This window comes from Haliotis rufescens, unplaced genomic scaffold (assembly GCF_023055435.1).
Source record: "Haliotis rufescens isolate VD_foot unplaced genomic scaffold, xgHalRufe1.0.p SCAF_2, whole genome shotgun sequence".
Taxonomy (NCBI): Eukaryota; Metazoa; Mollusca; class Gastropoda; order Lepetellida; family Haliotidae; genus Haliotis; species Haliotis rufescens.
The window spans coordinates 38240092-38257756 of record NW_025963890.1 but is presented as its reverse complement, the minus strand read 5'-3'; the positions used below and the strand labels follow the sequence as shown (position 1 = coordinate 38257756).

General features: G+C 40.0%; 2 protein-coding genes across 5 annotated transcripts in view; one reads left to right on the top strand and one right to left on the bottom strand.

Moving 5' to 3' along the window:
- LOC124151046 (multiple epidermal growth factor-like domains protein 10) overlaps positions 1-17665 on the bottom strand; it is a 192372-nt gene that overhangs the window by 36680 nt on the left and 138027 nt on the right. The gene's annotated exons all lie outside the window — the stretch shown is intronic.
- LOC124128989 lies at positions 213-16776 on the top strand. Of its 4 annotated transcripts, none has more exons than XM_048399932.1 (11): positions 213-269; positions 4571-4783; positions 5771-6079; positions 9603-9821; positions 9977-10204; positions 11257-11436; positions 12040-12177; positions 12771-12896; positions 13329-13466; positions 13630-13777; positions 16198-16776. In XM_048399932.1, exons 2-11 carry the CDS (start codon positions 4609-4611, stop codon positions 16280-16282), a joined length of 1746 nt encoding a protein of 581 aa, XP_048255889.1. In that variant the 5' UTR covers positions 213-269; positions 4571-4608; the 3' UTR covers positions 16283-16776. The 4 variants fall into 4 exon arrangements, with proteins under 4 accessions (XP_048255889.1, XP_046348396.2, XP_046348398.2 ...); XM_046492440.2 differs by lacking the exon at positions 213-269 and adding an exon at positions 2011-4044; XM_046492442.2 differs by lacking the exons at positions 213-269; positions 12771-12896 and adding an exon at positions 2011-4044.

Here is a 17665-nt window from a genome sequence, read left to right as displayed (position 1 = left end):
ATGAAATACAATTACAACTTTGTTGAACAATATATTACACTGCCATAAAGCATGTTCAAACTGTACATCACACAATGTAATATTGTCAGTGTGTCAGTCATACTATATTCCCTCGTTCGATAAATAAATATACATATTTCTAATAGTAAATGTGTGGTTTTTGTCATAACTCAGTCAGCGAGTACATGCATATTGTTTTTTACCCTAATCAGTGTGACTCTCGGGGAAATATGTTCCTACTTGTGGCAGAGACTGCAGCTCCCGACATAGTAAGTATATACTTTCGAGTACATGTTATCTACTATAGTTTCTTGTCTCGTTTTGAAGTGTCGAAAGACGTAATCTTTCATGGCAGCAGTATGTAGATCTCGCATTTTCTATTCTATCAACAGTTGTTTGCATGGGTATTTCTGACAACTTGCTTCATCACATTGGTCAAACGTTTTCCAGCCAAGTTATTCTGTGCGGTTACACCAACAGGAAAAGAGCATTGTCTCTGTAAGCGGCCGTCCGAGTTCTTTAAGTAGGTCTGAGTAGGTACTTGGATCATGATGTGAAGTTTGTCAATAACGTGTACAGGTCTCGCACATATAGTAACACTAATGCCACCTCTACATAGATGGATATAATCTCGTGCTGTGTAGAGCTGGTACATTAAGAAACAAAATTGTAGTATTAAAAATGCATCGAGCCATTTACGCTACGATCTAATAATACGGTTCTAAGAGTAAACAGATATAGTGAAACATCGGTTGCGTTTTGCAAAGTGGAAAGTGTCAGCTGTAAATTCACCAGTTTTGTTGTTGGAATCAAACGGAACCAAATACATATATATGCTTTATCATATAATGGGTAGGTTTCTCGGCAGGATAAAGCCAACGGATAAAAACGATATCCGTTGGGGTCATATGCGGATAGAGATGCAAATATCAAAGGTCAAGTAGGGACTACTTTCACTGTTTATAAACAAACATGGCGTCGCCCTTGTCATTCGGCGATCGAGTCAGAATTAACCATCGGGAATCTGGATAAACTACAGGGATAATTGCTATCATTATCAAAAGAACAGTCTAATATACTGAAAATCTGTGACGTCTCATAGACTAGGGTTAGAGTAGCTTCCCTTTGACAAAGGGCAGTTACTCTAACGGACAGACCGATGGATTGTCGCGACAGGCAATTAAAAACAGATGTTGTTTTGCGTATATGTTGCTTCGCCACTGTATAAGAAACAGATTTCAGTTGGAACTATATTGGCTACTGTCACTGTCCGACTGACACATCACTTACCCTGTGACGTAATAAATATTAATGCGCGCATTCCAGGAAAACTCGCAATGTTTCGGTAATGTTTGTGAGAGAGGGAAAGCGATTTTGAAGCACAGAATTAAAGAATGACATTATATGATAAAGAGGTTATCGCGCTTGTGTGTTTGGGGATGGTAAATATCCTGTATTAGGAATAAACACTATTAAGGATGCAGGATATTTACAACCCCCAAATACAATCGCGTGATAACCTCTATTTCCTAGTGCTGTCATTCTTAGTCGTGTCAGGATCCGATCCAAAATCATGTTCAATGCACAAAATCACACCTGTGTTCCAAATAAAATTTGTATGAACGCTAAATTCAGTAAATAAAAAAGACTGAGTAGAAGTATAAGATACGTATTACTGTACAAACGATAACAACAAAATGATACAGACCAATTAAATACTTGAATTTACGTTATAATCCATTTTTGTTCAAGCGGGAACTTCAGCAGAGTTAACATGTTATTACATGATTGTATAAACTTTCTTTCAGTGCAATTAACATAGGACTGAGTAAAATGCTTGTTTTGTTTGTTTGTTTGTTGTTTAACGTCTTACTCAGCAATATTCCAGCTATATGACGGCGGTCTGTAAATAATCGAGTTGGACCAGACAATCCAGTGATTGACATCATGGGCATCGATCCACGCAATTGGGACACGATGACATGCATCAACAAAGTCAGCGAGCCTGACAACCCGATCCCGTTTACGACAAGCATAGTCGCCTTTTACGGCAAGCATGGGTTGCTGAAGACCTATTCTACTCTGGATCTTCACGGGTCGAAAGCAGATGTAACACCAATCAAGAGGCTGTATGAAGGTGCCCTATCCCCAGCGCCTGATCCAGCCACCGTTGCATACTTTGAAAGTGTGAAATCAGGACTCTACCGTCACAGAAGCAAATTGTCTATTGCGGAAGTACAGTTGTGTGTGAATGATGGTGATGATGACAAGCTACTTGTGTTTGCCACTGATGATGTGTTGAACATGCTTCAGGAAGCTGACACGTCGCACATGGATGGAAAGTTAATTGTGTGTATCAATTGTGGGATCAGTCATGTGCAGTTCACTGTTTGGTGAATTCCGACCCAACTAGTCCCAAACACTTTTTAAATGGCCCCACCTCTTGAAGAAACACGCTGGGGATTAAATGTTGGCCAGCTGATGGACAAGTAGGAATGCACATTCCCCGCACCCTACCTTTTGGTTTTTGTAAGAATTTATAAGACGACGTTTGATGAGGGATAGGATTTGTGAGCTAAAGAAACACCGGTCGTGACCATGTACTCAAGATCTCATTAGAGTTTTTGATTTTAACAATTGCCAAATTGCTGAGTATTGGTGCTTGAGGATACTAGAAGTAACACTTTCATTAGAGAAAAATCGTAATGAATGCTTAGTAACATGTTTTTAATTCTTTCATCATGTCAAAGTTTTCTTAGCCTTCTACTGGTATAAAAGTACAGAAATATAAAGGTATAGGATAGCGAAGTTCAACGTGAAAGAAAATCTGTGACATATTATAACTGGTCACATTTTAGTGAACTTGACAAGTGATAAGTAATATTCAGGTTACTCCAGTTTGTCAAATTGTAAAATAAAACCGTGATATAAATAGTATCATTTTCATATTGAAATGGGGAAATGTTCTACATTCATTAAAACACCATGGAATATTTTGAAGAGCAAAGGAACACAATTTCTTTTTAAAATGTACACGATCATAATCTGTGTTTATACTTCAGAAATGTTCCACATTTGGAATTGAGAGAAGTGTGATATATGTTGTTCCACGTATGAAATGCCCTCAATATGAACGTCCTCCCTCTAAGCCTCACAACTGTGAGATGGCGGAAGTGGAAGAAAATCATGGCAAATATATATAGAGAACGCAATTTCATGAACAGATGCAAAATTCATATGTCGCACCTTTTCTGTCGCGAAATAGACACTTTGTATCTTCTTTCCTGAGTTAGCATTTACAATCTGGTGAGACCGTAAATATGTCAACACAAGTAGAAGCCATCTGATGTAACAGCGGAGGCACAGAAATTGTACATGAGTTCCAGCGGAAATCGCCGTATGCCCCCTCCCTACGTTCATACTTTATCACGAAAGCATAAAAGGCTTAACTTGTTTCACGAACCTTCTCCAGAAAGAACGTGCTCCTATAATCTGCAAAATATCTTGGAATCACTACCATGATTCTTCTTTAAAAATGGTATTGGAATTATTCATATATATTTATTCTGACAGGAATCCCAAACATGACAAACTAGCTAAAGTGCGGGTACAATAAGACTCACATGAAAATAACATTAAAGACATAAAGCGATTACTTGGATTCAACTTATCCCCTCTGCTTATATCATAGAAATAAAACATTCCTAAAACAAATAACTATTTGAGTGCGGTACACTGCAATGACAATTACATTTTGAAAGCTCCTTACGAGATACTAAGGACCACTTGGAGTTTAACCCTCGTGTTGTGAAAAGTGGGACAGTATGGGCGTGTGTGTCAACACGACAACAAGGCATTGTCGCGCTTCTGGCCGTATTCCCTTTTCGATAGTTTATCACAGGAACACTATCTTGAATGAAAAACTATATTGGAAGGGACTGCACCTCTAAGAACCAAGCTAATGACGCGCAACCAATAACCTGCCCCCCATGGCTACGTGGTGCATCGTTTGGCTAATAGGGACGTGTGTGATTCTCTCGTTAGGTAAGTTAGCATGCAAGTCATCGTGTTGATATAAATCAGTGTAGTGTTTAGGGTGTGTGAGGTTATAGAAAGAAAGAAATCTATTTCGTATCCACATGAATATTGAAACTTGGCATGGACTGAACCATGACTACTTTTGCAAAGTCCTTTTTTAATATTCTCTTAAAAAATCCACCATGAGCCAATGATTGTGCTTTCATGTACAAACGGCCTCTAAACAGACAGATGTGAAATATGAGAAGAAATTAAATGATACATGGCACAAAGTAGACTACAGCTAGACATAAGCACAACTTGGTAGACTTGTTGGCGAATATATTGTATACATTTGATTAGCCTGCATAACAAACACCGCTTTCACATAGCTGAAATATTGCAGAAGTGCTGCGTCAAACAACAAAACACAAACATAACAAACACAATCAACACACATGATGTATTTACCTCGAGATGAGCGACTAATCATTGACGTTATATTTTCATTGGGTTCTTTTACAATGCTTCTAATATACACACACTGTTATAGGAAGTGGACAAAACACTGCACTAAACAAACCAACATGGATGAGTAGTACCAGGAGAGTACAATACGCCCACACAGCGGTAGATGGGGAGACTGACGCGTACAACGAGTCACTGACAATCCACACCAAGCTGAATGAGCCCAGTGCCTGGTGGAAGGTTGACCTTGAGACGGAGGTTCAGTCTCCACTGATCATCCTCTATTTCAGATCTGACTGTAAGTAATGTTGCGTTAGATATCTGTCTCTTCAGTACTTTGATAAATAAGTAGTTGATACATACTGCCACTGATACCTGTAAAGTACGATGTGCATAACGATGATATGCCACTTCCATAGCAATACGTTTCTAAAGATGAAGCATATTCGGTTGGAGTGTATGGATACTTTGATAAAGAGGGCCACGTTTTCGCACCATGCACCATATTGTATGAAGTTCCTAGTTATGTTATTTTAGAATTTTTGAAAGAAGCCAGCATTGAAAACAAAACTTAGGTTTTTACTTTTTATGTGTCCAATGTTAGAATTTTTGTGATTAATGACTTTGGACTAGATGAACTCGTTTGGAGTGTATAAATAATTTACTGAGTCGGGTCACGTTTTCACAGATGTTTGCAACATCGTTTAAATCAAGTTTCTGGTTACGCTATTTAGAAGTTGCAACAGAAGCCAAACGTGAATGAAACACTTAGGGTTTACCTTTTCATGTGTTCAGTTTTAGATTCTTTTCTATAAGTTACCAAGGCTAACATTCTGCGGACTGAATTTAAACAAATCATCAATTTAGTAAGTGTATGTACTAATATTGTAAAATGTCATCGCCGTGAATAGCTGTATTATTGCGGCGTTAGGCAACATTCACTCACTCATTTCTCAAATACTTAGCTTTTACCTAAATATTTGTTACAATAATGATTTAATTAACTTGAAGCTTACATCCGTTGCAATGATACACGTATATCATAAATATACTGCATGGCGACTGTCATGTTTCTGATCCTGGCTATTACTGCCATCAGGTTAAGATGACAAGAGAATATCGAACATTTATGACATCCAAGCTTTTGTAGAGTTGTGTTGGTCATTCCCAATAGTATATACATCGCAGGCACCGACTGATGCTCTTTGTAATGTAAAGAAACCTACTGAAAATTGTTTTCGTGTGGATACTCACTTAGAAGAGTAAACAAGTGCATTATTTTCAGACAAGGCTCGTCGTAATGGGATACAATTTTATACTTCTGTTACAAATCCTGTTACTCCAAAAGACGGAAATCTATGTTACACGGTCAGAGGACGGAGTGACGGCAGAGATATTCCTGATATTCTGAACGTTACCTGTGATGAAACCTTTCGTTACCTGACTCTATACACTGAGACAGCCAATGAACACAGTGGCCCTGTGTTAGACTTTGCTGAAGTACAGGTGTGGAATACGTACCAATCATACAGCCCATTCACAGGAGATGACGTTGATGATACTCACACACAGTTTGCAAATATAAAGGCTTTGGGTAAGTAAATAACACATAAATTTCACTTTCCCATTCAATTTGTCTACAGTATATCATTATCATGCTTTATAGCTAGAATGGATAGAATTATCATTAAACCGCCCGCATGTTATCAAAAATGAGCGGGCCACTGTAACTTGATAATGCCCACATATTGCTTGACCTCGGGCTTCTGCAAATGATAATGCCCTGAAAAATAGCGTTACCGTTATACCAACCTGTCGTGTTTGTGAATGGAGTTCTTGCATTGCATGCTTTAAAATGTGTTCCTGATTTAAAATGTTTGCAATCCTTCAAAATTATATGCTGCAGAGCAAAAAAATTCAAACATGTTTAACACACGAAAGTAAATGACATCTGAAGTTTATTAAGAAAACAATACCTGAAAAATGTTGGACTTCTTCATTGCTAACATCAATGTCAAATTTGGGGATAATACATTATGGCAAGAAGTAGCTATCCCACAGGCACCAATTGTGCGCCCATTCTTGCTGATTTATGCATATACATCGGAATTTCTATTCGAATTTGCAAAATCAAAACACGGTAGCAGATGTACCAACCAGTCCATGAACACATTATTATTCTTTTCCTTATGATATTCACCAGGGTTTTTTCTCCACATAAACATCCATCAATAAGCCCCAGATCACGAATTCTGGCGTGAAAAACATCACGATTAACTTTACCTGACAGTATCATGGGTGCCTATAGTCCATCTGACGGTAGCCACATGTAGTCAGTGAAAGGAACACATGAAGATCCGGGTAGGGAATAGGTCTTCAGCAACGCATGCTTTCCGTAGGAGGCGGCTATGCTTGTCATAATAAGAGGCGACTATGCTTGTCATGATAAGAGGCGACTAACGGGATCGGATGGTCAGGCTCCACGACTTGGTCGATGAGTCATCGAATCCCAATTGCTTAGATCGATGCCCATGATGTCAATCACTGGATTGTCTGGTCCAGACTCGATTATTTATTGAACACCCTGAAATAGCTGAAACAAACAAACAAACAAACAGTGAAATGATTCTTATTTATCGAGACAGGATGGAATATTTTCCCCTGAAAACTGCTCGGTCATCGCCACGTGCAGTGTACCGAAATCCTATCTTGTGGAGAGCAATAATTAATGTAGTCCGGGAAACTTTGCGTCTTTAATTTTCTCCAGAATTCTACTAGAAGTCGGAGAACCAGAGGGCTTGTAAACAGAACGCCTTACAACCCCTGTTTGAAAGCTGTCTTATATCCTTTTCTGTCTCGGCTTGTTTTTGGGACGACCTTTCCTTAACTTGTTGGTATGGAAACCCGAGAGCTTGGTCAGTTCGGTAATACACCCTACCTCAACTTATAATTGGTTCCCCTCTATCTCTCTCAAGTATCAAGAACTTGTATATATTTCCTACAACAGGCTCCGTGTTGTGCACCATGGCTATGGCAACATGCATCATGGGAGCAGTGTTGTCAAAAACAAACGCTTTGTCATTATTTTTCCAAGATGCTCAACTTGAATTTTCTCCAATTGACTTTACTATATATGTGTACTCACACGCAAAAGAAAAGTGGTTTTACGCAAATAGGTAACAAACACGAAACCATAAATTGATACGAGTTTTAGAATGTAGTGAAGCCTGATGGCGTTATCAATATTTTCGGTTGCATTTTGGAAGCCCCGAGTAAAAACGCAACATAAAAAACGAATCGCTAAAACGCACCATTTCAATGACTATGTGGGTATCATGCACCCATTTCTCGCGAAATCGAAAATGCACGAACTGTCACGAACTGTAGAGGGTATAAAACTGTGGCGGATTCTTGGACCTACCACTCCTTGTTCAACAAAGCCAAGTCTAACTCAAATTCAGAGAAACCAGGCTATCGGACGTTTGGAAGCTGGAGAGTCTGTCCAAGATGTTGCCCGTCAACGTTAACATAACCACAATTTACCGTCTCCTGCATCGACACAATGCAACACAGACCACAGATGACCTTCCTCAGAGCGTTCGTCCTCGGGTCACCACACCTCGACAAGATCGGCAGATTACCCGTTACTCCAGCGACATCCGTTCCTAACTGCAAGTGAAACTGCTCGAGAGACCATAGGAATACATAATCGACACATTAGCCGGGACACTGTGATCCGACGTCTCCGTTCCAATAACCTCAGATGTCGCCGACCAGCACGACGTCCTGTTCTCCAACCACGGCATCGACAAGCACGACTTCAGTGGGCACAGGGTCATCAGGCGTGGAGGCGTGACATCTTCTCTGATGAAAGTCGCCTTTGTGTCTCCCATGCAGACGGAAGAGTCAGAATTTGGCGGCGTCGAGGTGATCGTTTCGCTGACAGAAACGTTGTGGAAAGGGATCCATGGGATGGGCCTAGCGTCATGATATGAGCAGGTATTTGACCATGTGAATGTTGGTCAAGGTCGGGGACACGGCGTCACTGCTCAGCGGTATATCGACCAAGTGATCAGACCCCACGTTGTTCCATTTTTTGCACAACATCAACAACATATGTACATTTTCCAGCAGGACAACGCTCGTCCCCATGTTGCCAGAGCTACCATGACCTTTCTGCAACAACACAACATCCGTGTTCCACCGTGGCCAGCCCTCAGCCCTGATCTGAACCCCATTGAACACTTGTGGGACGAGGTTCAAAGGCGTCTGCACAATGTGCGCCCAGTCCCTACAACTGCCGATGAGCTACACACAGCTGCTCTGGATGTGTGCAGGAGGATCCCTTGGGCCTTCACAAATCGCCTGATCCACTCAATGTACAGGAGATGTGTGGCAGTGATCAGTGCTAATGGTGGTCACACTAGGTATTGACTGACATTTTGGGTATTGACCCGAAACTGTGTAAGCCCTTAACATTTGAAAAAAAACCAATTATGTCATCTGCCTTTTAATCCATTAAACTGTCTTCAGTCAACTTTTTGTCAATCTTGCCCTATTAGTATTTCTTGTCTTTACTGTTGAAAATAAATAACATGTAAACTGCATACTCGACTTGTGTTTCTTTTGCGTATGAGTATAGTTCGTTTCAGACTTCCCTTATTTTGACTTACAAAAAAACTGAACTTGCTGTTTTCGATCGATTTTTTTTTCACCTGGATTTTCGATATAAATCCTTGTAACTGAAAAACTTCAAAACATCGATAGTCACTCGATATTTCAATAGCAACAGTCTGTGAAACATTCTTTTCATATGATTATTGAAATGATTTATTTTTATTTTTTGTTTCTTGTGTACCGCACCTAGAAATAATCCAGTTATATTACTACTGTCTGTAAATAAACGAGTCTGGACCAAAAACGAAATACGCATGCCTGACCACACAATCTGGTTAGTCGACTCTTATATGACAAGCATGTTTTTCAGGTGGCTGCAAACGTGTGGTGGAGAAATAGAGGAGAACAATAATTTACATTATTGTCATGTTTTATGGTTAATAAAATGTTGTCCTTAACTCTTTATGTATGCAAGAAATATATATTGCGAGTGTGCGCAGTCACAGGTAATGGCCGAAACGTTGCACTGCATAAAGAAACATCGATGAGCAGTACAAGGAGAGTTCAATATTCCCGGAGAGCTGTTGACGGAGTAACTGATGGTAATGACGAGTCAATGACAATACACACCAAGGAAGAAAAACCCAATGCATGGTGGAAGGTAGACCTCGAGATGGAGGTACATTCTCCCTTGGTTAGACTCTTCTTCAGGTATGACTGTAAGTAATATTTCATTGAAGAATCAAATATAACGGTTCTTGATATGTATAATTGTTTGTAATTAATATTTACATTTGTATCGATTGCATGTTGTGACAAAAGTATCAGTCTCATCAAGCATGTCATGTGTAACGCAAATACTCACATTTATTAGATATGAAACGGCGTAAAGGCATACAGTTCTACACATCACAGACGGATTCCCCTGATCCCAAGGAAGGTGAATTGTGCTACACTGTCACAGGACGTGCGGATGGTAGAGACATCCCGGATGTACTGTATGTGAACTGTTCCGGTGCCTGGCGCTACTTGACCGTCTATACAGAAACAAATAATGAAGGAGGTGGTGCTGTTTTAGACTTTGCTGAAGTAGAAGTGTGGAGTAAGCATATTTTATTAAATTTCAATTTACTTCCGGCAGATTTGACTGATATAGCGATTCACTTATAATTCTATAAAGGTTGATACTATGAAATAAAATTATATATATATTTCATGTTGGCCTCCGTATAGAATCAAATCTTATTAAAAGAAACAATGTTGCTGGCTGCCAAATTTAGGATATTATGTCCCAAACTGAAAATACCTCATGACTTATACCGACAAACTCATCTGCAAACCCCATTGTCCTTGAAAAACATCTTGCATGGAATTTTGATGAATATTTTTAGTTTTAGCTTTTTAGTTGCATTCTCATAGTCCTTGGTATTTTTGTTATCATCTTAAATTTTAGTTTACATTTCGTTTTTCCAAACAGTCTATAGACGTACTTCTGTTTCATTGTGTGGATCATTCTCGAAATACGTCTTAGCAGACGTCATTATGTTTTTTTAGTTATAACTGTATGATCCAAAATTGGAGAATATTTAAATACATTTCCATCCATTTTTGTCATATTGAATGAGACAAATCGCACAATCTTACATCATTATCAGTCACGTTTTTGCTTATTGTTTAATAGGCTAAACTATTTGGGGGAGCTAGTTTCACGTCACATCAATAATAAACGGTCACCAGCACGCATTGTAAGCTGAACAGCAAATATAGATCTTATGAAATAGGACAATCGAGAATGTGATCATAACACCTTAATACTACAGACCAATCAACTTGTGCTATTTCAACCTCATCTATACATAGGGTTGTTGTAGAGTTTTATTCCTCAATGAGTTTTTGAATGTTTGATCCAAGATAATTTTGTTAGGACACTAAGGTTTAAACAATACAAACAGATGAGGTTAGAAACTTGCTCAAAGTTAGTTTTTGTCCTGAAGGGTTAACCATTCGTCTTAATTTCACAATGTTATATGTTCAGCTAGTTGCACGTCAGATAACTTTCACGACATTTTCAAAATAGAACAATGTCATTTCCAGTTGGCTCAATAGAGTCATTATATATTTCAACTTATGAAGTACGTTAGTTGTTATATATAGTTCCAAAGTCAACGTTAACGACAGTCCCCCCAGGCTGTGCGACAGGACAGAGGTATGGACCTAATTGTAGGAAGTCATGCATTGCTCGACACTGTAAAATGGCGTCAAGCTGTGATGTGACACAAGGTGCGTGTGACGGTGGATGCAAGGCTGGATGGCGTGGAACAGACTGCACACAGGGTAAAACTGTCTAATTATCAGCAGGCATGATTTTGGCTGAATCACTGGAAGGCAGCATATGACATTCACTTTTGGAATTCATTTCTGGAACTTGTTTGTGAACTAGTGAAAATGTAAGAGTCCTTCCGAAACTATGTGAAATTGTTAAGTGTCAGTTTTACCAGGAAGTATACAATTAAAACTAAAAACACATAAAACATGAGTGAACAAGGGTTATTCATGTAACAAAACACATTTTGGAATGGCAGCGTTATGTTTATTAAGTACTATGTCATAACTATGGTTCCTGTAATAGCTTGACTTTGTACAATGGCATTAGTCACACATGACCTGTCGACAGGACCACTGTTGTGCGGCGTTAGGCAACAAACAGTTACGTTTTGTAGATGTCAGGTGTGAGAGGCAGATGCTACTGGGTAGAGCAGAATATCCTTACTCTGTCAGCGAGCACCTGGCGTCATCACTAATCGTCAGTGCTCCAATCATGTGGTTTTCACCGCTGTTTTGCCTTTTGTGCTCAGTAGTCTAGCTGTTCTCTGACTTTGGGTTGCATATTTTACCCTGTTAAACTAAGTAAATTTACTTATTGTATGATGTGCCTAGTTTGCCCTGGTGGTGTCTACGGTGTCGACTGCAGCAATGCCTGTGGCAGGTGTGGTAACAACAGTTCGTGTCACCACGTGACCGGAATCTGTCCAGAAGGATGTGAGACGGGGTGGCAGTTGGATCTATGCAAAGAAGGTGGGTTAAAAACCGTGACCTCCATAACTCACAGTTTAGTCAAAAGCTACAACGATTGGTTTTGCTAAGACTGAACTTGCCAAACCTTGCTCGAAAACTTCGGCATTTGTCATTTATCCACTGAAATGAAGAAACCTTTTTTTTCAACAGAGAAATAACACGCCATTGGTATATTATCCATTGCTCTGGTTTTCCATTGTAACTTTGTATTAAGTCTGATCGACTTCACAACAAAGATCATTCGCATTGGTAATGCTCGTTGAAAGTTGTGATTGTATGCCACACAACTCGCGATCTAGTCTAAGGCCACAAAAGTTTGTCTCTATTAAGACTTATCAAAACGTATACATCGACTCTATGTTCATCTCATATATCAACTGCAACGAGGAAACACCTTTGTCAACTGAAATATAACAACTCTTACCTTAAAAACCATTATGGAAAAATTCAATTCCATGTACCAATAGAGAAAAACAATATGTGCACATGGATGTCAAATGCATGTCACTGTGAAGTCAATTTGGTTACATATATTTATAATGTCCGATATAATTTATGTGACAACAGTGTTTCACATTTATCCTGTCCTGAAGGGAAGTACGGAGTGAACTGTGAGTCTGACTGCGGTCACTGTAATGGGACGTGTGACGCGGTGGACGGGAGATGTCTTCACGGATGCAGTAATGGATACATCGGTCCTCGCTGTCTACGCGCCATTGGTATATTATCAATTGCTCTGGTTTTCCATTGTAACTTTGTCTTAAGTCTGATCTACTTCGCAACAAAGGAGATCATTCGTATTGGTAATGCTCGTTGAAATTTGTGTCATGAACATTTATAATTGCATGCAACACAATTCGCGATCTAGTCTAAGGCCACAAACGTTTGTCTCTATTAAGACTTATCAAAACGTCCTCGTCGACTCTAAGTTCATCTCATATATCAACTGCAACGAGGAAACACCTTTGTCAACTGAAATGTAACAAAACTTACCTTTTAATCCATTATGGATAAAATTCAATTCCATGTACCAATAGAGAAAAACAATATGTGCACATGTATGTCAAATGCATGTGGCTGTGAAGTCAATTTGGTTTCATATATTTATAATTTCCGATTTAATTTATGTGACAACAGTGTTTCACATTTAGCCTGTCCTGAAGGGAAGTACGGAGTGAACTGTGTGTCTGACTGCGGTCACTGTAATCGGACGTGTGACGTGATGGACGGGAGATGTCTTCACGGGTGCAGTAATGGATACATCGGTCCTCGCTGTCGACGCGCCATTGGTAGAACTCACGATACTCTTGTTTTCCATTGTAACGTTGTCTTAAGTATGACCGACTTCACAACATAAGAGATTATTCGTATTGGCAATGCCATTTCAATGTTGTGTCATAACCTTAATGTGATTTAATGTTTTGGAGGAGTCAATCTGATATATATTTTCAGAATCCAAGAACATACTTCCCAACAAATCGACACAATCTTTTACCAACATAACTGGTTTGGGGGTTCTTCTTGGTGGACTTTTGGGTATGGTGCTGACACTTATGCTAGCTGTTGGAGTGTATCTATGTTTACGCTGCAGAAAAAGCGGGTAAGTGTGATAAAGAGCAATGACTGAGGGTATCACGCGAGTGTGTTTGGGGATGACCTCTTTATCATATAATGTCATTCTTCATTTCTGTACTCGAAAATATCTTCCATCTCTCACAAACATTTATACCTAAGCATTGCAAGTTTTCCTTGAATGTACCCATTAAAATATACTACGTCAGAGGGTAAGTGATTTCTCAGTCGGACAATGACAGTAGCCAATATATACTGAACAACAAAAGTTCCTGTGACATTTAATAAGATTAAATGCAAAGTTACATTTTTTACCAAATCTGAAACAATTTCGTTTTGCAACAGATAGAATACTCCTGCAAATGTCCAAATGGTTTCATTTGCCAGACTGACTTCAGAAAATGCGTGATTTCATAAAAAACCATGAACATGCCAAAATGTTAATTTACAAATCAATAGCGTGTGTGCCCACCTCTGGTTGCGATGCAAGCAACACATCTTCGTCTCATGGAATGGACCAGACGTCGCACAAAGTCCTGTGGGATATCTGTCCATATCTGCTGAAGCATGTTTCGAAGTTCCTGGAGTGTCTGTCGAACACGTGGTTGACGTCGAAAGCGCCGGTCCATCTCATCACCCATGTGCTCGATTGGTGAGAGATCAGGGGAGCGAGCCGGCAAAGGGATGACATTCAGGTTGTTTTGTTGAAGAGAATCCTGAACAAGTCGAGCAATATGAGGCTAGGCGTTGTCATGTTGAAAGGTAATGCCTGGGCCATGATGACGCAAAAACGGTAGAACAACAGGGCCAGTGATCTCGTCGCGGTAGCACTGTCCCCCTACCACTATCAAACGGGTCCTCTGTCTTGCTGTAATCCCACCCCATACCATAACGCTGCCGCCCCCGAACCGATTTTCTTCCATGACACAATGATTGACGTAACGTTCATCTCGACGTCGGTACACTCGAATCCGTCCATCGCTGTGGCTGAAGTGAAAATGAGACTCGTCAGTGAATAGAACTTGTCCCCACTGCATGGCCGTCCAGCGTAGACGCTGTCTGCACCACTGTAGACGTGCTTGACGGTGGTTTCCTGTCAAAATGGGACGTCGGGCGGGTCTTCTGGCGGCAATCCCTGCGCATCTGAGGTGACGACGTACGGTTTGTTATGGTATTCGTCGAAGGCCAGGGATACTTCTTGCAGTCACTGTTGTTGGCTGGAATCGATTTCGTAGGTGTGTTGGTCGAATCCACTTGTCTTGTCGATTATTGGTTATGCGTGGCCTGCCACTTCGAGGATGGTCTCTGACTGCATTCGTCTGTTGCCAACGTTGTCATAAACACCAAATGGTGTTTCTGTGGACGTTAAATTGTCTTGCAACATCACGTTGACTCGACCCTCATTCAACCAAACCAATGGCTCGCAGACGCTGCATTTCGTAATGTTGAATAATTGCGTAAGTTTGTTTTTTCTGAGTGGTTGTTATCAGCACGATGCTAAACAATGCATATGGAATCCCGTTAACGGACATGTTTTTATACCCATTCTTGGGTAGTGAAATGCATGGGGCTTGCATACAAGTCAACTTTTGCATGGAATGCATGCTTTTCTGTAACAGTTGCGTTTTTGTTACTTGATTCCATACATGTACTACAATATTGAAAACCAAACTTTACTTGTTTGAAAAATACACTAAGATATTGGTGTCACATGAACTTTTGTTGAGTATAGTTCCAACTGAAACCTGTTTCTTATACAGTGGCTTAACTACATATATGCAAAACAACAACTGCCTACACAAATTGTTTTTTACTCACCTGATACTTACCTATCAAAGGGTAGCTACTCTAACCCTAGTCTATGAGACGTCACGGCCAAAGACAGACGTTGTTGACAGGCGGCCTGTCCCGATGTACACACAGCGACAAAACGAAACAAGCGAACAATTCAAACCTATTTCGTCCAAGTCCAACTGTTTTAATTTGTGCGGTTTCAAGCCGCAGAGGCTTACGAGCACAGAGAAACTGATCCCGCTTGTCGAGTGCCCTCGCAAAATTGTTTCGCAATTTATGTCTCTAAAGTTGCAAAAACTTGTCAAATGCCTTAGCTACGTTACATTATACACTGACTTTTTCAGTATATTAGACTATTTTTTTGATAATGATAACAATTATCCCAGTAGTTTCTCTAGATCTCCAATGGTTAATTCCGACTCGATCGCCTTATGACAAAGGCGACGCCATGTTTGTTTGTAAACACTGAAAGTAGTCCCTACTTGACCTTTGATATTTGCATCTCTATCCGCATATGACCCCAGCGGATATCGTTTTAACTCGTTGGCTTTTTTCTGCCGAGAAACTTACCCATTATATGATAAATATGGTTATGCGGAATTATGAAATATTTCGTCTTGGTATTAACATGTGTTTCTCCCGTTTAACATGCAGGTTGCACTTGAATCCCAGGTCTGTGGAGGAGAAGAGTAAAGACACACAGGAATCCATTAACAAAAGAATCGAGACCTGTGTCTAGAACATCTGAAGGCATCCACTGATAGCTATGGGAACTACAAATAGTACAAGCTGACAAATGAAGAATTCGTCAGGAATTAAAGAATGTTGAAACTGACAAAGCATGCATTTTATGTAGACATACCAGTTTATCTCCACCCATTGTTCTAAAACAGTATACTTACAGGTCATGTCAGTATACTTACAGTCTGTTTCTTGTCTCGGAATGCTCCATTTACATAGTTTGCTTTCACTGACTGGCACCACCTTGTACAAATTCCACCATTTTTCCATGTTACTGCATGTTCCTTACTATAAGGCCTACCACTAGTCTTAATAAAACAGCACTGTGTAGTTGTAGCCCTTGGCCGTGCCCTCATCTGCTGCTCAGAGCTTCAAATCCCAGATTCCCCCTATGTACTTTTTGTTTTAATGTTAGTAAAATGTTACATTAATATTTAATGGTATATAAAATATGCGTGTAATAAAAGACAATAAATTAGTGTGCGCACCACATTATGTCTTGTTACAAACTATGTGTCTAGTCTGGCATTGTCGTGTTGGAAGATCAAACCGGGCCCATGTGCTGCCATAAACGGCAGAAGTTCTGGTGCCAGTACCTGGTCGCGGTAAGCAGCAGCGTTGAGGTTGCCACGGATGACAAGAAGCCTGGAACGTGCATTGCCACAGAAAGCACCCCACACCAAGACACTTCCGCCTCGAAATCTCTCAACTTCCTGTACACAACACTGGGCGTAACGTTCATGACGGCGCCTCCACACCCTCGCCCTACCATAAACAAACCGAAGATTGGTGGTACCCGTTTGCTGTAGACGCGTCTGTAAATCATAAACAGTCCGTCGACTACAACCCATCGTCCTTGCGACTTCAGCTACGGGCGTTCCCGTCTGTAATATGCCGATGGCAATTTCACGTTGCACATTTGAAAGGCGTGGCATGACAAATGGCCGTAAAGACTTTTGTTTTCTTATGTTTTTCTTTTTTTAATGACTGCTAACAAGTATGGCTGAAAACACGTGCGGTATTATGGCCACGTGACCAGTTGCACGTGAAAAACCTCTTTTGCCACTATAGTGCTGTGCACATTATTTTGATCGATTCACCTGCACAAAAACGGGTGTTATCTGAAAACAAAACGTGGCCATTACTGTTTAAATACGCAATGAGGGCCCACAATGATAACTGGTCAAAATGTAAAATTTTAGGATTGTAAAGTTTTTAATTTGGTACAGTTTAGTTTTAAAAAATTCTATATTTTCTGACATTCACGGAGAGGGGAAGGAGGAGAAAGGACAATAAATACTATTTATTTTACGTAGGCGAGGCGAAGTGATATGGGGTTTAACGTCACAGTCATATGTAAAGTGCATGTATTTCTATGTGT

Coding starts and splice junctions, on each gene's coding strand:
- LOC124128989 (XM_046492440.2), top strand. CDS start 3,990: ATGGCTACGTGGTGCATCGTTTGGCTAATAGGGACGTGTGTGATTCTC. Junction 12,178..12,770: donor GTTGGATCTATGCAAAGAAG/GTGGGTTAAAAA, acceptor CCTGTCCTGAAG/GGAAGTACGGAGTGAACTGT. Junction 12,897..13,328: donor TCGCTGTCTACGCGCCATTG/GTATATTATCAA, acceptor TTTCACATTTAG/CCTGTCCTGAAGGGAAGTAC.